This window comes from Bos taurus, chromosome 3, assembly GCF_002263795.3.
Source record: "Bos taurus isolate L1 Dominette 01449 registration number 42190680 breed Hereford chromosome 3, ARS-UCD2.0, whole genome shotgun sequence".
In the NCBI taxonomy this organism is placed as follows: Eukaryota; Metazoa; Chordata; class Mammalia; order Artiodactyla; family Bovidae; genus Bos; species Bos taurus.
In genome coordinates this window covers 58,251,598-58,273,724 of record NC_037330.1, presented here as the reverse complement: position 1 = coordinate 58,273,724, position 22,127 = coordinate 58,251,598, and the positions used below count along the sequence as shown (strand labels likewise).

The following is a 22,127-nucleotide window of genomic DNA, read 5'->3' as shown; positions in this document are numbered from 1 at the left end:
AAAACAGAACAGCAGTTCTATAGCAGTGTACAAATGCCTGAGGGAGAAAGACATTAAGATCATTAATTAGTGCGCAAATGATCCATGCTCTGATGGAATCAGTGTACAGAGTCTACAGAAGTTCAGAGCAGGCATGCTTAGCTTTGACTGAATAGTCCAAGGAAGGGTGCCTGAAAGAAATAACTGTTCAATTAAGTTCAATTCTGAAAGATTAAGAAGTTTTTCTTCCTAAGGTTAAAGATGGAAGAGTCTTCAAAGCAGAGGGAATATATTACATGTACAAAGGCATGAAAGTGGGGGAAATATACAGAATTTGGAGGAATGTCTAACAAATTAAGCATGACTGAAAAAGCATAGCACAATGGTTAAGAATACAGGCTCTGAATCTAGACTGTGTGATTTTGAATCCTGGCTCTATTATTTATTGTGTGTGTGATCTTGAGCAATTTACTTAATCTGAGTCTCAGCTTCCTTTTTTGTAAACTGAAGATAATAGCTATACTTCCTTCATGGAGTTTTGGTGAGAATAAACTTCATATATACTCAGCACCTTGCACATAGCATTTAATAATTGTTAGACTAAAAAAGAAAGGTAGAATACAAGACTGAGGCCAGATCATAAAGAAACAATATTCCACAAAGAGTACAGACTTTACTGGATTTGGAGTCATTGAAGAGTCAACTAAGAAAGTTACATTCTCTAGCAAATCTTTCATTTTGTTGCTAATAAGCAGCCCAATAGGCTGAGTTCTATCTGTTTTGGAAGAGTTCCTAATGAGCAGTAAATGGGCCAAAACAAGCAGAAGGGTGGAGAAGAGGGATAAAGTAGCAATCAGGCTAAAGCCTAACTGGATACTCAACCCCTTAATAATCAAGAGGTGACAGGATTTGATGAATGCAGATCTGGCCCCTGCTGGTATGTTTCTTCCTCCAAAATACTAAGAAAAAAGAAATATATCTTCTTAGAAACAGAAGTTTCTTTGGGGTGACCAGCTCATAAACTAGGGAATACACCACCCAGGGGGGTGCCAGGACTGCTGGTGTTCCTAACAGAGGCTTCCATGGTGGTCCTGCTACTCTATGCTTGGATTATGAGTGGCTGATGAAGTGTGTTTTTCCTTCTTAGACTTAGACTAGGTGGACCCAGTCCACAGGTGGAAAAATGCAAGACTTTCAACATTCTTCAAAGACAATCATCTCATTTTCGACAACACTTAAGCCTGTGTTTACCTGAGGAAGTTCAAAGTCAAGACTGAAAGGCTTGGATTTGTCCCAAGTTGTTAGTTTGTTTCTTCCCCTCTTTTTCAATAGCCAGTGTTATTAGTTGCAGCAATGAAAAATAAAGACGGGTAAGCCTTCATTTTGATGACAAATAGATTTATGGTCTTTTCAGGGAAAAGGTTGTTTTCCTTTTTCATAAATGACTCAGGTATTATGCTAATACAGAAGTCCAGCTCAATGAAAACAGCATGGTAGACTCATTTACTGCAGATGTGCTAAGTTGACTAGTCTCAAAACACTCATTTATACAGAAGAAAATTCACACAGTCAACTGTGAGCTTCCCCAATACCATCCTTCAGTTGCAGTCACATGACCTTGAAGAAACATTGAAACTGCAGTGTGAGTATGCCAAAAATTCTTTAACTCCTTTGGCCACATCAAAAAGAGAAAGAACATTGTTTAGGAAAATCAGGCACTTGCATAATCCTAGAAATCCCAGGATAAATATTTTTCTCAGTGGAAAAATCCAGCAGTCTTTAACGGTGAGCCAAAAAACACCATGGTGCCATGATTTGAAAAAAAGAAAATAAAAAAAGGAGAAACACACACACACAAAAGACCAACAGAATGATGTCCTTATTCTTTGATGAAAATATTCCAGGTAACTTGCTAGTATTTAGAAATTATACTGCTTTCTCTTAAGTAGTTTTTCTATCGCCATAGTAGCTTTTAGAAATAATTCCCTTAGAAATCACATTTCCTAATGACTAGTTTAGCCACTGTACTTAGTTTCACAGAACAGACTAGTCCCTTATTAAGCATTATAATTCTAGTTTCATTACGAATATTCTACGGGGAGCAGAGACATTTGTAAAAAATATTTCTATATCCATAAATACCAATAGCATGTGTAAACCTTGGGGTTAAAAGGGGACTCCTTAAGGGAAAGTTATTTTGCTTTTATTTCAAAGGTTACAAAATGCTTCAATATTTTTAACCTCCTGATATTCTAAGTATGCATGTAATTTTTTTCCTAACATTTTTTGAAAACACTAAAAAGTAGGAGACAATGAGTTATGATCTGATACCTAATTGCTTACTAATAGAAATACCAGATGCCGCTCAATTTCATGGCCCTGGGAGGTATATTGTACAATATTCAATATTATTGTAATTCATTTCATCTTTTCATCACAAAATTCAATGAGTTTTTTATACTCAAATATAAAGGGATATGTGGCTCAATCTATTTTTTAAATGACCCTCAATTAGAAGTAGGATAACCTTCTAAGTGGAGCTAGAATATGCACGTTTTGTTGTCTGACTAATCTCTTGATTTCAAGTATTCAGCATCTCCATCTATACTAAGTTCATCTAGCATTTAAATATGGTTAAGGTTCTCTAAGAATAACTTTTGACCTTAGACTCAGTTTCTTCTCTAGTTATTTTCCTACCTTCTCCTTTAGAGCTGAATTTCTTCATTTAACTGTCTGTATATTTTGATTTCCTCACTACTCAGGCGTTTACTCTCACTCTCAAGCACTCGAGTCCTGTTTCTGCCTCCACTAATCAAATAACTATTTACTTGCTCAAGTTACCAATAATTTCCATGTACTAATAGGCAACAATTATAATGATATCTTATTAGATTTCTATATTAGTCAGGGGGAAGTCCTTATTTGCAAACATCAGAAAACAATTAAGCAAAAAGTTTACTGTAAAGACATCGAATAGCTCATATAATCACAGATAAATCTAGAAAACCAGGTTTGGAAAATGGATAAAATTAAAAGACTAGGCAGCCAGAATTTGGGCACTATAGTGAGCACCACCCTAGCTCTTGAATGTTGACGCCAGTCATCCCTGGAGGCTGAGTGCCATTGAAAGTTATTGCTGCTGCCACCAGAAGAGAGTCTTGTTATCCCTGGTTCTGTGTATTATTAGCTTCTCAATTGAAAGTGTAGGTGAATATACTTGATTGCTTAGGCCTGGGTCATGGGCCAGCATCCCTGTTTCAAAGAGGGACTACAAGGTGAAGGTCTGAAATTTTTGACTTCTGTAGTAAAAGGTGGCTTCCTGTTAAGACTCAAAAAGAGAGAAAACACAAAAATTTCTGAACATTAAAATGGGATTGAGACACTGAGTAGCCAAAAAACCAGACCAAAAACAGAATAAAACATGTCCAACACAGTCTCTCATGATTATTAGATGCAGCTGATGAATCTCTCCCTTGAAATATTTTTAAGCTTGCAAGACAAGGCATTCTTTTTCTATTATGACCACTCTATCTCAGACTTCTTTGTAGTCCCCTCTTTTTCTTTACATGACTTACAAATGATAGAATTCATCACCACTTGGTTCTAGACCTTCTTTCTACTGTTAACCTAATATTTGTGCTTTTTCTTCATTTGCTCCCCATATCCACCCACTGCCTATCCTCCATGTTGTTAATTTTCCTAGGAGTCTCACCTTTATGAACTGCTTCCTCTGATTCTCTTGTGCTCTGACTTCCAGTTGTGGTTGGCCAATGGGATGAACCAGTAGGACACCAAAAGTTACCAGAAGAGAGAGGTAATATATGTTTTTCTTCCATCTCCTCCCAACTTGGGCATTCTGTAAGTGACTGGGTTACTTTCAACTATAGCTCCTGTAAGAGTCTCCTTTTCTAATAGCTCTGGGTCTCAACTTGACTCTCAACCTGACATTCTTTCTTTCCTTTAACCTTTCAGCTCTCAGGGTGGTTAATTGCTTCCTACTGTTGATAGGCTCTGAGTTTACCCAACATCATTTAGTGACTGACTTAACCCTGACCACCCTTCTATAATTAGTCTCTTCAAAATTCCAGCTGAGTATTCCATCTACTTCAAAACAGGACTCTGATTAGTACATTTTACTAGGTTGATACTTTAAATTTATATTTGACTTCCTCTCTGAGCCCTAGCCCCAAATATCTAATTGCTCACTTACCACCTCTGCTCGAATGTCAGAACCTCTCCCACAAAATTTGGGCCTCCTTCAGCATTTGCTTTTTTAGTGATGGGCACTACAATGCATTGAATTAGAAACTTGAACAAGTTGGAAATTATAAGTTATCCTTGACATCTCCCTTCCTCCTGCACCTTCCATATTCAAGCATTGAAGTCACATTAAAGCTATTTCTTAAATACTGCCTAAATCCATCCATTTCTTTCCATTTCCACTTCATCAGTCTACTACAAACCATGCATATATATAGCCTGGAATATTGAAGTAAATAGTCTTCTTTTTAGTCTTCTGCATCTACTCCTGCCCCTTCCCATCCATTTTCCACACTGCAGCCAGAATAATATTCCTCCTATATTTAATACTCAATGGGATCCTACTGTCTAGATAATGCTCAGTATCCCTGATAATTCTTTCATTATCCACCATGATGCTGCTCTTGCTTACCTCAACAGCACCAAACTGTATCGTTCTACACTTTGCTCACTAAACTTTAGCCACAACTGACCTTCTTCCTCTCCTTCTTCAATCATACTGTTCTTCCTAGCATTGTATATGCTATTGTTTCTGCCTAGAATATTTCTTTTTTGCTTTCTCCACTCACCATTATGATTCCTAATTTACTCCTGGCTGTAGTTCAATGTCATCTCTCTCTCTCTCCCCCTATATCTTCATATAAAACCACTTTCCTGAGGTATAGTTGACATAAACTTCAAAATCTAGAACCTGATAAATTGACATAAAGAATACATCTGTGAAAAAGTGCATTAAAATGAAGGTAACATATCTACCACTCCCAAAATGTTCCCCTCTCCCTCTCTAAGTTGTCCTCACACACACTTTCCTCTCCAGGAAAACAATGACTTACTTTCTGTCTCTACAGATTAGTTTCCAGTGTCTAGATTTTATATAGGTGGCAGTCTACAGTCTGTCCTCTTTGCTGTACCTTTTTCCCCACTCAGAATAATTATTTTGAGATATATTCATATTGTAGTATGTATCAATTGCTCATTCTTTTTATTCTTTTTATGTATATTTCATTATACATATGTACCACAATTTGTTTAGTCATTTACCTTTTGATGGACACATGGATTGTTTCCAATTTGGGGCTATTACAAAGAAAACTGCAACAAATATTCATATGCAAGTTTTTGTGTGGACATACGCTTTTATTTCTCTAGGCCAGTTCAGAATGGCTGGTTCATAAGCCAGGTGTACCTTTAAAGTTTTAAGGTAAGGCCAGTGTATTGGATAATTGACATCTTAATAGTACTGAATCCTTTGATTCGTGAACATAGTGCATACATCATTTATTTGAGTCTTCTTTAATTTCTGTCAGCAATGTCATATGGTTTTCAGTATCAAGTTGCATATTTTAGGGGGGTCAGATTATCCGATTTTAACACGACAGTAAATATTGCTTTTTAAATGTCAATTTCCGATTGCTCAGGAATACAGTACATAGAAATACATTTCATTTTCGCATATTGATATTGCACCCTGCAGCCTTGCTAAATTAATACTTGTTTTTTTTGTAGATTCTGAAGGATTTTCTATATAGATGATCATGTTATCTGTGAATAAAGACAGTTTTATTTCTTTCAGTCCAATCTGGTGGCTTTTCCTTTTTCTTTTACTGACTAGAACCAAATTCAGTGCTGAATGTCTCATGTAAATGTATGAGAATAATAAACATATCTGTTGGCATATGAGGCCTCAGGTTTGTTTCACAAACACCTACACAAAAAATACTTCTTGGAGGAAGTATTCAAATAATAATAGAAACAAATTCAGAAGATTCTACAAGAAATGCTGAAAAGTAATAGTGACTAAATAGTTGCGTTTACTACTCTGTTAAAAAAGAAACTAAGGATAAAGAGAAGTAAATGCCTGAGGATTAAGTCAAAATTCAACCTTATATTAAAAAATGATGAAGGGAAAGGATGGTATATGGAAACAAAAGGGCATGAGAGCAAATAAAAGTATTTGTTTTGTTAGAGGGAAGATACAATTAGTGACATATTAAACAAATAACTAGAGTTAAATAAATACACATTTGGTTCTTAAATTCAGGGCAACTGCTGTTAGCAGCTGAAAGAGAATAGGTAACTTTTAAACCAGCAGAAGAGAATTCAATTGATACAATGAAAATTAGAAAAGAAGAAAAAGAGAAACAAACACCCCAAAAGATAGTACAGGACAAAGAAACTAAAGAATAAAGATGGCAAAATATTCTTAATAGAGGAATTTAGACGAAGTCTCTCTAAGACTAATAGTAGGATGTAATAGGATTTCTGCTATTATTAGCAGTGGTGAACGTGAACATGAAGTCGCTCAGTCGCGTCCAACTCTTTACGACCCATGGACTGTAGCCTACCAGGCTCCTCTGTCCATGGGATTTTCCAAGCAATAGTACTGGAGTGGATTGCCATTTCCTTCTCCAAGGGATCTTCCCAACCCGGGGATTGAACCTGGGTCTCCCGCATCATAGACAGACACTTTACCGTGTCTGTCTATGGACTTCCCTGGTGGCTCAGACAGTAGCAGTGGTAGGATGTCTACTATTGCTGCTACATTTTCAAATAGTAGTGGGAGTCCCTATCAGCCTGTGTTGAAAGAAGAAAAAAAATTGAGTTTAAGAGTTAAAGTTGCCAATGTTTGAAAATATTACCACCTAAAACCCCAACAGGATCACAATAGTAAATTATTAGAAATAAAAAATCCAATTGTATAGAATATAACATAAATCAGTAAAGGAAAGATATATCCATCTGAATGCAGAGTTTCCAGGGTAGCAAGGAGAGATAAGAAAGCCTTCCTAAGTGATCAATGCAAAGAAATAGAGGAAAACAAAAGAATTGGAAAGACTAGAGATCTCTTCAAGAAAATTAGAGATACCAAGGGAACATTTCATGCAAAGATGGGCACAATAAACGACAGAAATAGTATGGACCTAACAGAAGCAGAAAAAATTAAAAAGAGGTGGCAAGAATACATAGAAGAACTATATAAAAAAGATCTTAATGACCCAGATAACCATGATGGTATAATCACTTACTCTCCTAGAGCCAGACATCCTGGAGTGGGAAGTCAAGAGGGCCTTAGGAAGCATCACTACAAACAAAGCTCGTGGAGGTGATGGAATTCCAGCTGAGCTATTTCAAATCCTAAAATGATGATGCTGTGAAAGTGCTGTACTCGATATGCCACCAAATTTGGAAAACTCAGCAGTGGCCACAGGACTGGAAAAGGTCAGTTTTCATTCCAATCCCAAAGAAAGGCAATGCCAAAGAATGCTCAAACTACCGCACAGTTGCACTAATCTCACACTTTAGCAAGGTAATGCTCAAAATTCTCCAAGTTAGGCTTCAACAATATGTGAACTGAAACTTGAAGATGTTCAAGCTGGATTTAGAAAAGGCAGAAGAATCAGAGATCAAATTGCCAATATCTGTTGGATCATAGAAAAAGCAAGAGAGTTCCAGAAAAACATCTGCTTCATTGGCTATGCCAAAGGCTATAACTGTGTGTATCACAACAAACTGGAAAATTCTGAAAGAGATGAGAATACCAGACCACCTTACTGGCCTCCTGAGAAACCTGTATTCAGGTCAAGAAGCAACAGTTAAAACCGGACATGGAACAAAAGACAAGTTCCAAATTGGGAAAGGAGTATATTGGGATACAAGGTATACAAGGCTGTATATTGTCATCTTGCTTATTTAACTTTTATGCAGAGTACATCATGCAAAATGCCAGGCTGGATGAAGCACAAGCTGGCATCAAGATTGCCAGGAGAAATATCAATAACCTCAGATATGCAGATGACATCACCCTTATGGCAGAAAGTGAAGAGGAAGTAAAGAGTCTGTTGATGAAAGTGAAAGAGGAGAGTGGAAAAGCTGACTTAAAACTCAAGATTCAAAAAATGAAGATCATGGCATCCAGTCCCATCACTTCATGGCAGATAGATGGGGAAACAATGGAAACAGTGACAGACTTTATTTTCTTGGGCTTCGAAATCACTACAGATGGTGAGTGCAGCCATGAAATTAAAAGACACTTGCTCCTTGGAAGAAAAGCTATGACAAACCTAGATAGCATATTAAAAAGCAGAAACATTACTTTACTGACAAAGGTCCGTCTAGTTAAAGTGATAGTTTTCCAGTAGTCATGTATGGATGTGAGAGTTGGACTACAAAGAAAGCTGAGTGCAGAAGAATTGATGCTTTTAAACTGTGGTATTGGATAAGATTCTTGAGAGTCCCTTGGACTGTAGGGAGATCCAGTTAGTCCATACTAAAGGAAATTAGTCCTGATTATTCGTTGGATGGACTGATAAAGCTGAAACTCCAAAACTTTGGCCACCTGATGCGAAGAACTGACTCATTTGAAAAGACCCTGATGCTGGGAAAGATTGAGGGCAGGAGGGGAAGGATGAGATGGTTGGATGGCATCACCGACTCAATGGATGAGTTTGAGTAAGCTCTGGAAGTTGGTGATGGACAGGGAAGCCTGGTATGCTGCAGTCCATGGGGTTGCAAAGAGTCGGACATGACTGAGCGACTGAACTGAACTGAACTTAGAGCTAAATCAGGGTACTGGGTAGAGAAAGAGTAGAACTCTAGGACAAGGGATGGGGATATCTGACCAGACATGGGCAAGGCCAACAGACATGGGCAAGACCAAGAACTGTGAACCTTAAATCCCTCTTAGTCTTCCTTGCCTGTGGAGATAGCCACCCTGCTCAAGCATCTGGAAGCACCATTAACAGCCTGAAGGACTGGCAATTTGAAGCCTTGACTCAACTGTGGCCTACGGTCAATGAGGTTGAAGTCCTATAACTTCCCTAGCATACTGCATAGGAAGGGTCCAAAGGCTCAGGAAGATAGAAATGTGGAGGTAGATTTATCATGTGCGATCTGATCAATCACCCTCTAATGATGGCCCCTGAAAGGGATCAAAGGACACTCTTTACCAAGGTGTTAAGAAATCTTAGTATTAGGTTCCCTTATTTAAATAGGGGCCTTCCCTGGTCGCTCAGAGGGTAAAGCGTCTGACTGCAATGTGGGAGACCTCAGTTCGATCCCTGGGTTGGGAAGATCCTGTGGAGAAGGAAATGGCAACACACTCCAGTATTTTTGCCTGGAGAATCCCATGGACAGAGGAGCCTGGTACGCTACAGTCCACGGGGTTGCAAAGAGTCAGACACGACTGAGTGACTTCACTTCACTTCACTTCACTGGACTCTTGAGTGGTAGAGTCTAGGTGACAGGGCTTTACTATCAGAGAAAAGATAGAAGCAGTTATTACAATAAGCCACAGGATAGAGCAGAACCAAATGTTCTGACCACAGAGATCTGTAGTAATTGTTAGTTGATCAAAGAGCCAAGAAATTAAACATACATTATGCCAATATACTGACATATAGGTAGGTCTGCATAATCCTAATTTAAGTCACTATACTTGGGATTCAGGACCTCTCACTAAGTTCCCAGTCTCCAGCCAGTTCCTAGCCCAGAACCTTTTGACTGAAGGGGAGGCAGGTTCTCTTTGAGGAAGAACCTGCAATGTGGTCATAGGTGTACACAGTGACTCTTGCCCTAAGTCATCTTCAGAGGGACTTGTGTTCATTTACCAGGTGACTGAACACTGGGAAAAGGGAAAGTCTCAACCTTTCTGGTGCTGTTAGATATTGGATTTGAACTGATAATAAACCCTGGAAATTCAAAATATCGTCATGGCACTCTGGTCAGACTGGAAAGTTTATGAAGGCTAAGTGATAAATAGTGATAAATGCAGTTTTGGCCTGATATCTTTTCCAAGTAGTTTCAGCAGGGTTATGAACCCAGTTGTCATTTTTGTATTTTTTTTCCTCCCCTCCAATCTCAGAGAACAGTGAAAATTCCTAACTCATAAAGTAAAGGCTACTGTAGTAGAAAGGGAAGAGACACATGGAAGCCCTTGCTTCCCACCCCTTCCTATCTCTTCCTGCCCCTTTCCCCACAGTAGTATACCTAAGGTAACAGCACATCCGTGCAGAAAACTGTGCACATTAACCACCATGTCCCTGTGGAAAATTGTAAATCCTATTGCCAAAAGATGCAGGAGCAGTGATTCTACCACATTTCGCATCTGTTTTACTCGACTGTTTGATGCAAACACCAGATAACTCCAACACTTAAACTTACAAAATTAATTGTGTGTTGATGTCAGTCACCGCTGCAGTTTCTGAATGGTGTCTTTACTAAACAGGATAGCCATTAGCAACAGGAGTTACTGGCCCAGTGAAATATTTCTTACCAATGTTTCTATCTGTAAAGATAATCAGAAGCAGTTTGCTTGCTTTCACAAGGCAGAGAGAGCTGTATCCCTTCAATGCCTTATCTCAGTGTTATGTCAGCTCAGTTTCCTCTAATAAAACAGACCAGTGGGTATCTTAACAGTCTTGACAGCTCACAAAATATCATGCAGGTCCATTAAACTGAGGACACTGTGCAACTTGGACTGAATAAGTGCCCTAAAGATACGCTGGAAAAGTGAAAGTTGCTCAGGCATGTCTGACTCTTTGCAACCCCATGGACTACACAGTCCATGGAATTCTCTAGGCCAGAATACTGGAGTGGGCAGGCTTTACCTTCTCCAGGGGATCTTTCCAACCCAGGGACCAAACCCAGGTCTCCTGTGTTGCAGGCGGATTCTTTACCAGCTGAGCCACAAGGGAAGCCCAGAGATATGTCAGAGGATAGAATTAAAAAGTTCATGACACTTGGTAGATGGAAGAAGTTCCTAGGTTTGGGGGTATATCAGGATACCCTCTCTAAGAGACAAGTACTTTGCATTGCTCAAAACAATAAAAGAGGCATAATGCTTGGTGAACCTCTCCAGACTTTGGAGTCAATCTTTACCACCTTTGGGTATGCTGCTACAACCCATTTACTCACTTTATTGTGGCAAAATATATATAGCATATATTTACCATTTTAACCAGTTTTAGATATATAGTTCAGAGGCATTCAGTACATTCACAGTGGTGTGTAACCATCACCATTATCCACCTGCAGAACCTTTTCTGTTCCCAAAATGAAACTCTGTACCCATTAAACAGTAACTTCTCCATTTCCTTCTTCTCCCAGTCCTTCTATTCTACTTTCTATGAATTTGACCACTTTATGTACCTTATATAAATGGAATCGTATAATATCTTTACGTTTGTGTCTGGCTTAGGATAATGTCTTCAAGGTTTATCCATGTTGTAGCATGTGTCAGAATTTCCTTCCTTTTTAAGACAATAATATTCCACTGTATTAATATGTATATAACACGTTTATCTGTTTCACTGTTGACACTCATATGGGGTTGTTTCCATCAATTGATGACTGTGAGTAGTGCTATTATGAACATTGGGAAAATTTCTGTTCAAGTTTCTGCTTTCAGTTCTTTGGGGTATACACCCAGGAGAGGAACTGTTGGATCATATGGTAATCCAATGTTTAATTTTTCAGGACCTGCCATACTGTTTTCCACAGTGGCTACATCATTTTACATTCTGATTAGCAGTGCACAAGGGTTCCAATTTCTTTACAAACTTACCAACAATTTTCTTTTTTTTTATTTTTTTAAAATTTTATTTAATTTTTAAACTTTACAATATTGTATTAGTTTTGCCAAATATCGAAATGAATCCGCCACAGGTATACATGTGTTCCCCATCCTGAACCCTCCTCCCTCCTCCCTCCCCATACCCTCCCTCTGGGTTGTCCCAGTGCACCAGCCCCAAGCATCCAGTATCGTGCATCGAACCTGGACTGGCGACTCGTTTCATACATGATATTTTACATGTTTCAATGCCATTCTCCCAAATCTTCTCACCCTCTCCCTCTCCCACAGAGTCCATAAGACTGTTCTATACATCAGTGTCTCTTTTGCTGCCTCGTACACAGGGTTATTGTTACCATCTTTCTAAATTCCATATATATGCGTTAGTATACTGTACTGGTGTTTTTCTTTATGGCTTACTTCACTCTGTATAATAGGCTCCAGTTTCATCCACCTCATTAGAACTGATTCAAATGTATTCTTTTTAATGGCTGAGTAATACTCCATTGTGTATATGTACCACAGCTTTCTTATCCATTCATCTGCTGATGGACATCTAGGTTGCTTCCATGTCCTGCCTATTATAAACAGTGCTGCGATGAACATTGGGGTACACGTGTCTCTTTCCCTTCTGGTTTCCTCAGTGTGTATGCCCAGCAGTGGGATTGCTGGATCATAAGGCAGTTCTATTTCCAGTTTCTTAAGGAATCTCCACACTGTTCTCCATAGTGGCTGTACTAGTTTCTTTCTTTTTTTGGGGGGGTGGTAGGGAATAGCTATCTTAGTGGTAGTAATTTGTTGTTGTTCTTGTTTAGTTGCTAAGTCATGTCTGAGTCTTTGAGATTCCATGGACTATAGCCCGCCAAGCTCCTCTGTCCATGGGATTTCCCAAGCAGGAATCCTGGAGTGGGTTGCCATTTCCTCCTCCAGGGGATCTTCTCAACCCAGAGGTCAAACTCACATTTCCTGTACTAGCAGGTGGTTTCTTTACTGCTGAGCCACCAGGGAAGCCCAAAGTGGTGTCTAATAGTGGTTTTGATTTTCGTTTTCCCTAATGATTAGTGATGCTGAGCACCTTTCCTTGTGATTACAGGTCATTTGTGTATCTTATTTGAAGAAATATCCATTCGAATCCTTTGCCAACTTGCTAGTTTTTGTGGGCCCCGAGGAAAGACTCTGCAGCAGATTCAAGATGCCATGTAAGATACCTTGCTATCTGAATGGATGACTGAGCAGATCCAATAATATGAGAAGGGTCTTTAGCTGATAGAGATGCTATATGCACCCTTTGGTAATCCCAATAAGAGAATCAGAGCTTATATCCATAAGGCTTTGTAGGTAAGTCATGCCTTCTTTGCCAAATGTAATCTCCCATTTGGAAAGCAGTTCTGGACTTTGTCTGGTTGAAACTGAATTATCAAATAACTATGTGTCCTGAACTGCTCATTATGATAAGAGTGATAGCTGATCCACTGAATCATAAAACTAGCTGTGTACAGCAGCATTCACGTCTAAATAGAAATAGTATTGGGCCCTACTGCTGCTGCTAAGTCGCTTCAGTTGTGTCCGACTCTGTGCAACCCCATAGACAGCAGCCCATCAGGCTCCACCGTCCCTGGGATTCTCCAGGCAAGAACATTGGAGTGGGTTGCCATTTCCTTCTCCAATGCATGAAAGTGGAAAGTGAAAATTGAAAGTGAAGTCGCTCAGTTGTGTCCGACTCTTCACGACCCCATAGACTGCAGCCCACCAGGCTCCTCCGTCCATGGGATTTTCCAGGCAAGAGTACTGGAGTGGGGTGCCATTGCCTTCTCCGGTATTGGGCCCTAGTAGTCCAAAAATCACAAATGAAATATGCGATCATGCAATTGAGATGTCCATGATGCTTGTTCTACTGCTCCTCAGCCTTCCTAGAGAATTCTCTTAACCATTTAGTAAGGGAGAAGAAAGCTCCAGCTTGTTTTAGAGCTAAATGTGCACTGAATTTCACCATCATTTACAAGGGATTGCTGCTGCATTGAACTGTGAAAGACATCACTGAAAGAAACTCTTCCCAGTGGGCAGAGCTTGGGCAAACCCATATATATGGGCAATCCATATAGCCATGCTTGGTGTTTGTAACTAAAGAAGCCCTGCCAATATGCTCTGGAGTTCTGAGTTTTGCAATAGCCCTGAGTGTGGCCTCAGCATCTGGCTTTAAGTCCCCTTCATTTTGGTCTATCCTATATTGAGCTAGTGATTTGGTTTCATGCCTTAGCCTTCACGCACACTGTCAATAAAAGCAGTGTGCCAGATTCTAGAATATAACTTAGAATTAAAATGAAATCACTATCTTATTTGCATCGATTGTTTTCTGTATTAGCTTCTCTCAGTCATTATATTACTGTCCTTGAAGTATTATCCTATTGAAGAAGAATGTAATTAGAAAATGTCTGTTTTTGTTCTAGAAACTAGCAGCAGATAATAGTCACGTGCCATATTGCTGTTTTTATGCAAGAGAAAATGGTTCATATTTTTCTAAGTCCAAATCAGTGTATTCATTCCATTTCCCAATTTTCAATCCTTTCCAGGGGGACCTGCAGGTGTCACATATTACCAGAAAGAAGTTTTCACAATGAAGTGACCTGATATAAAAAGTAATGCATGACTTTGACCCGTCACTAGTGTCTGATAGATATCTTATATGCTGAATATCTGAAATTCCTATTGAACACATATACATAGGATACTGATCTGTATTATCCATATCTGGAATAAGTATCTGGGTTAGTGGTATTTTAGTCAGAAAACAAATGAGTTCCTCTTCCTGTAATTAAATCAGTCTATTTGCTATTATTAGTACTTACAACTCAGTTATTAGCCTTATAGATTACTGGGCACATCCACATACATACCACCTCCATGATTAAACTTGTGTTCACAGCAAAATATATGACATATTTTGAAATGTGGTTTTCCTTGTTTCAACCCTCAAAATCTTATTCAAAGCAATAAAATAAGATTCATTATAACCTTTTTAAGTAAAACTTAAACAGAGACTCAGACCAACTCTTAAGCTTTTGATATTGTATTTTTTAAAATCCACAACCTCATTTTAAGACTATTACATGGTGAGCCTAGAATGTAGCATCTAAATGAAGGCCCAGGGCATGAGCTCTCTTTAAGACTGAGATCTCAAATCAAAGTCCTCTTTTAACCAGACTGATATTAATAGTAGAAGTTTATGAAGTACATATTTTAATTAAAAACATCAGCTTGACTTTCAAAGTTTTCTAGGCCTTAACCTGATGGTCTGATGTTCAGATATACTGTCTCCAAAACAAATAGAAACCAAGCTAAGCCTCCTTAAAAATATTCACCTTTCCAGATAGAATCTGGTTAGATATTTATTTCTTAAATAATTAGATTTGCTGGTCATAATTCAATAGATTTTTTTTAAACAAATGAGATAATTAATTACAGTGAAAGAAGAATATTAATTTGGGTTTGATTTTGGTACAGTCCCATGGTTCATATGAATAAACAACTAGGACTGATTTATTTAAGAAAAGAAAAACAGATTAATATATAACCATATCCAAATAGTAGAAAAGTAAAAGGATAAATTTTACTGGATTTACTGGATTACTGAAATATGTGATTAATTATTCTCATATTTCAAGTGGAAACACAACATGGGATAACAATAAATATCCAGATTATAATGACCTTAGGAAGGAAAAAGGGAAAGTAGATAAATGAAGACAAAAGTATCATTTTAAATTTCTGATCAAATAAATAAGATAGAAATTTGCATAAAAATAAGAATCTATGTCACTGCTCATTGCATCACCAATGGATGAACACAGAAAATATTGACATAATTCTTATAAAATAGTGTGGCTATAAAAGTAAAGGGAAAATGATTTTGGCAGAGCTTACCTTGAGTTATTGCTAAGCCTGCAATGTTCCAAAGGTGGCTTAAGACATTTGATGAACTCAAAACAGTCAGCTTGTGTAACCTTTAAAATATTACTTCTTTATGGTTCCTAGTTACCAGTTTTTATATGTACTAAGAATGATATAAATTATTAATAATATGGGTTATTATATATAAAATATCCAACAGAATGTACTCACTGACATTCCCTGAAAATCATAAATACAATTCCAAAATAATTATTATAGTAATGATTGGCTTAATCTGAGCGAATGTCAAAGCTAAGAAAGATAGCCAAAATATCTATGATCTTGTAAAGAGACACTTATGCATAAGAAATAAAGTGCAAAGAACATTCAATCTACTCACAGGAAGTCCGTGTTTTCCTGGTAGCCCAATTTTTCCAGGGTTTCCTGAAATGCCTTCTGCTCCATGGTATCCTTGCATGCCTTTTGGCCCAGGTAGTCCTGGAAGTCCCTTGATAATTAAAAATTACTTGGATTATAGAGAGATGCTGTACAGATATTTAAATGACAAATACTTTTATACTTATTAAGATAGGGGGTTACATTTTTAATACTCTGTCCCAGGATAAATTTTTCTATTTCCTGGATTCCTTAATAATTTACTATTTGGATACAACAGATCAGTCAACTGTCCCCTAAACAAAATGCCAAGCTAATCAGTAATTCACTTGGTAATCTTTTCTGCTTTAATGTACTTTCCTAGTATTTCTCATTGTGCCAGCCCATGGTTTACCCAGCTGTGGAGAAAAGATCAGCCATGTGCACTTGTCAGCATAGAATACAGGCTGACATTCATCATCTCGAAAACTTCATACTGTATTATTTCCCCAAGAAATAAATTAAGGCTCTTTAATTGCTGCTTTGAATTAGATAAATATACAACTGAATAAAGGTCTGAACATTTTTGTTTCTATTCTTGAGGAACAAGATTTAATCTACAGGGATCTCTGATCTCAACGTGCTTATAATTTATATTCACTTCTTTACTTTTCTTGAACCAACACAGGCCACTCAAATCAGGCCCTTGGCTAGGGGAGACCAGCAGGAAGCCTTTGCTAATAAGCTAGTCAACACATACTTGCCTGGCCAAAGAGGAAATGAATGGCTAAGGTAAAATTAAACTTTGTTTTATGATGAAAGGATTTGAAGTGTTTTTTTTTTCCCTAAGACTTTCTGTTCTATTTCCCAGGAAAATGAGAGGTCAAGTTCTCTCACTAAAATCCAGGTTACATCCTTTTAATCATGCTTGGAAATTTCTGACCTTTGTCACCATTCATTTAGTCAAGACTCCAAGTTCCCTGTTTTTCAGTGGCTCATCATCAGACAGTAGTAGCATGGATTCACAGACAGGTCTCCATACACTGGAAAATAACATCCTTCAACTGCAGTGACTTCTATTTCAACACCAAGCTTGGTTTTGAGCTAATGGTCATATTTTGTTCTCTCTGTGTTCCAGCACGGGTTTAAACATTTTTTAAAGACAATGTGATTTATCCAACACTTGTCATAATTGGCTCCAAACTATTCTGCTTGCTAAAGTTGCCAATTCTATTTAGAAAAATAATAAAGATGAAGACAGCCTGTTACTTACAGGAATCCCAGGTTTCCCGGAAGGACCAGGAGCTCCTTTTTTCCCTTTAGGACCCTAAAAATGTGAAGCACTGCTGTCAATTGATTGCAATAAACAGAAGGCATAGAAAAGAACTCTAAGACCTGGATGCTACAAGCAAGTCCTTACACTCACTAGTTGGTTATCCTTGGGATTACCATTTAACTTTCCTGGGAATCACTTTTTTCATGTGTAAATGAGAGAATTTGACCAGATAATCGATGAATTTCCACCTGGCCTCCAAAAAGAGCTATCCTTGGTGGTTCAGGATGGTAAAGAATCTGCCTGCAATGCAGGAGGACCTGGGTTCGATCCCTGGGTCAGGAAGATCCCCTGGAGAAAGAAATGGCACCTCACTCCAGTATTCTTGCCTGGAAAATTCCATGGACGGAGGAGCCTGGTGGTCTACAGTCCATGGTGTCGCAGAGTCAGACAGGACTAAGCAATTAACTGTCAAAGATTTATAAAACGTGAAAGTGAAGTTGCTCAGTCATGTTTGACTCTTTGCGACTCCATGGACTGTAGCCCACCAAGCTCCTCCGTCCATGGAATTTTCCAGGCAAGAATACTGGAGTGGGTTGCCATTTCCTTCTCCAGGGAATTTTTCTGACCCAGGGATTGAATCCGGGTCTCCCGCACTGCAGGCAGACGCTTTACCGCCTGAGCCATGGGGAAGCCCCCATAGTTCTAAAAAGAAACTGATTATTTAAACAAAAGTCCCCACTTGCAGGCAAGGCCTTTGTCTCCCTATTGAAATTGGTTAAGTACCTATTTAATTAATTCAGTGAACATTCATTGGGGCTTCCCCAGTGGCTTAGCAGTAAAGGATCCACTGCAACACAGGGGATGCGGGCTCTATCCCTGGGCTGGGAAGATCCTCTGGAGAAGGAAATGCAACCCACTCCAGTATTCTTGCCTGGAGAATCCCATGGACAGAGGAGTCTGGTGGACTACAGTGGATGGTGTTACAAAATAGTCAGACACGACTTTGCTATTTAGTGACAAAATAACAGCAATAAACATTCATTGACTATGAGGTATCAGGGACTCTGTTATGTGTTGGAGATGCAAAATTAAAGCTCCTGTTTCCAAGGCATGTAAAGTAGTGAGGGATACGAAACACTAACTTAAAATGTGCTCTCTGGAAGTATAGAGAAGAACATACTCGTGAAACAAAGAAAAGATATTTATTTCTCACAGAGCTGCTTGTTTTTCAATGTGTGAGATGTTTTAAATTATAATTGATTCAGCTGTAATGGTCTGCCAGGATAGTTAGAAATTTGCCCTTGCAAACCATGCCATTATTCTCATGCTATCCTAAAATTATCTTAAGAAGAAAAATGTGGAAAAGAGTGACCTAGTTCACAAATTAAAAAAAAGAAGCATATTGCCATTACCAGACACATTTTTCAGAAGTCAGAAGTTCTCAGAATCAAGATAATTTCACCAAAATGGGATGTTAAGTTATGAAAATCTGAAGGTAGTTGTGCTAAAAAGTCAATTTGACAATAATAACAAGATAAAAAATTTCAAAAGATGTTACATACTCTGAAAATGAGCTTAAATGTTTTAAGAAGAGATAGTGTATGTAGTAACAGAGAAAAAGGGCATTTTCTGTAAGAAATAAAAATCCCATTTTGTTAGAATTTGATGAAAGGGAACTATATTAATCAAGGGGGTTATACCTCCAGGTTCAAAAGCTATTTTACTTGCTTCAAAAAGTCACTACTGTAAATTCCTCCTAAAGGTAAGAAAATGGGATAGTTGGTGAACTGGGTTTACTTGAAGTAAATACAATTTCTGGAACATATGACCCCTATAATAACATGTGTCTTATAGATCGCAATGAAGAAATGAAATAGGCAAGTAAATACTATTTTAAATATTGAAAACAATTTTGTTTTTGGTTGTTTTGAATAGCACAAAATAGTATATGAATTGTGATAATATTCAAATATGTTAACCGGTGTGCTTTTTTCTTCACAGTATTTCTTTTTGTAAAGTGAAAGATCTGTTCTAGACTTTTGATTTTTAAAATAAACTTTTTTTAGCTTATGAATTTCAAAATAGTCCCCTGAAACTCATGGTGGGGTAATAGTTTGAAAAGAATGTATTTCCTTAACACAAAAATGCAACCCACTCCAGTATTTGGTGCAACCCACACAAAAACCTGATTTTTGAATATTAAAAGTCTCAAAAATCAAGGTAATAAAGGATTCAAGTCATAAAATTTATGACACAAAGAACATATTTAGAAGAATTATAATAATGTAAGAGAAAGTTTTTCCTATCTAAGGGGATATAAAAAAATCTTCACTTTGGAGAAAGGTAAAAAGAGAATCAAGACTGTGAAGACACTGATGGGTATCTCTGAGAAGAGACCCTGATACTGCCCTCAAGTCCCAGGGTGGGTGGAAACAATAGTAATGCAGACAGATGTGGGGACTTCGGTACAGTGACGATGGCTAGGGAGACTAAAGCCTCATGAGATGTCCACTAAACTGCACTGAGTTTCAGCAACAAGAGTAGAAATTTCTGCATGAGATGTCAGGCCAGGGGTCTTGAGAAAGTCTAAATCCCTCAAGTACAGAGCATGGTGTGGGGAACAGCAGAATGTTATTTCCATGTGGCCAAGAACACATGGCCCTTAGGGCCCTATCTGAGGAGATCTTTGAGTTGAGAAAACAGCTGTACAAATCAACAGGAATCAAAGAACTTCTGCTAGGAGGGCCAATGTAGACACCAAAATAGTGGAACGATGGCCGATGGGGCTCCAAAGGGATGATGCACATTTCAGTGGATGCTAGCATGAACAGATGATGGCTGAGACTCAATCTCACCGCCTATTCCTCTTCCCACCATTGCCACCCCGAGTGTAACTGCATATTTGAAAAGCAAATTAATGGAAAAACTCTCTAAATCAAATACAAGACATCTGAGTGGACAGAGTTAAAGGCAATCAATTGACTAAATTTCCATCAATTAGGTTTCTACCACAGGCCAGGAAGGGCACTCAGAACAGAAATTAAGTTCCGTTAAAAAGAACATAAAGTTATACTTTTAGTGTACCTGAGTTTATGGCTTAAGGTTCAGATATGCTATACATATATATAAGTGCTTTATTCCAAACATTCAAATAACAAAATAAAAACAAAGACATTCATGTACCATCACAAATCAATTATGTTTTGGGGTAACTATTATGTTGGGAATTATTTCAGAACAGGTAAAAACTGTACTCTAAAACCTACATTTATCATTGTGAAAATTAGAATTAGAATATTAGTTATTAATACTTGGATAGGTATGAGGAAGTAGTTCCCAACAGAATAACACTAACGGAAAATTATGGCTGTGCAGATTATTTTTAAAGAATACTTTTGCTACTTTTAATGGTAAAATTGTGGCAGAAACCTACCTACTGAACATAAAGTTATTAAAAAATAACAAAATAGTCTCTGCTGTTTTTAGATGCTCAATTCATGGACAATTTCCTTATGACAATTATTGTCATCATAACTAAAATGAAGTAGGCCAGTTAGAGAAACCACAGACTTCCAATGGAGGTTTAAAATACATAAAGGTTAAAAAAAAAAAAAAAGGTAAAAAAAAAATACATAAAGGTCAACAAAGTATAAAAGACTGGTATTTTTTTGAATTTGTGCATTAAAAAAAAGCCTTGAATTTTGAATTGCTAGGTATTCTTATAACTAAATTAAGAGCCAAATATTACTAAATATTAATCCTACACAGAGGTGGTCTATTCAGTAGGAATAGACTGGGCCAAAGACAAAGAAAAAACAGAAGGTGTTAGCAGGTGATTGATTGAGTTGGTGTCATAAAAAGGGAGGGAGATGTCACTCTTCTACCAATGCCCAAAATTCAAATGTAATAAAGCTAAAAGCATTCTACACTCTTTTCAAAAAACTTACTCATATTATTTTATTTAAATTTAAGTATCTCATAAATCAAACAGACTTTCCTGTTCCCATAATAGGAAAGGTGAATGAATTCATATATAGTCTTTAGAGTATATGCAGAATTGTGCTCTTTTGTCTGCTTAGCTTTAAAAAACAGAATGACCCTCTTGAAATCAGATCCATTTAAAACAGCTTTCAATTCATTGGAATTGTACCACTTTGCAGACTATAAAAGTAAGTAATCTAATTCTTTAGACAACAGAAAATTTTAAATGTGCCCTTACTATCCAAACACTCATTTGTTTTTTATTTAAATGAAGCTGAAGAATAGTCATCTCAATACTTTGCTAGTTCTAACTTTGTTAGAGAGGGTAGCTTTAAAATACAAACACAGACTTAGAAAGGTAAGTAAGACTCATACTCTTTTTAACCAAGAAATTTCAACTCACTAAAATCTGGAATTTTGTTTTGGGAAGAAAATAAAATTTTGGCTTGAGTCTCTGTATTTGAAAGCCATTACGGGACAGTTCACTACATTTGCATTATGAAAGTCTCTAAAAAATGTAGTGGTTTGCAATTGGTTTTGACTTGACTTGCTCCAATTTTTTTAAATAGTTGTCCACAGTTTCATATCTGAGAGACTAATAAATGAATCAGTTGGTTAAGTAAAATTAATATTTAATTTAATCTATAAAAGAAGGCTTCTGTGTAATAATGGGAGTCAAGAAATAAAGTTTCTAATGTTGGTTTTGTTGTAACCAGTTTTGTGATCTTAGTAACTCATAATCTCTTTGGGACCTGAACTACTTCATTTGAAAGATGAGAGGGCTGTCCAAATGATTTTAAA

At 37.5% G+C, this 22,127-nt stretch overlaps 1 protein-coding gene across 3 annotated transcripts in view; it reads right to left on the bottom strand.

The window, feature by feature from the left end:
- The window catches only part of COL24A1 (collagen type XXIV alpha 1 chain), a 392,387-nt gene that overhangs the window by 54,180 nt on the left and 316,080 nt on the right, over positions 1 to 22,127 (bottom strand). For all 3 annotated transcript variants that reach the window (XM_024990097.2, XM_024990098.2, XM_024990099.2), the window contains exons 47-48: positions 17,343 to 17,396; positions 16,095 to 16,202 (exon numbers count right to left, since the gene is read on the bottom strand). In XM_024990097.2, the coding sequence (XP_024845865.1) occupies positions 16,095 to 16,202; positions 17,343 to 17,396 (162 nt within the window). The remainder of the gene's footprint in view (positions 1 to 16,094; positions 16,203 to 17,342; positions 17,397 to 22,127) is intronic.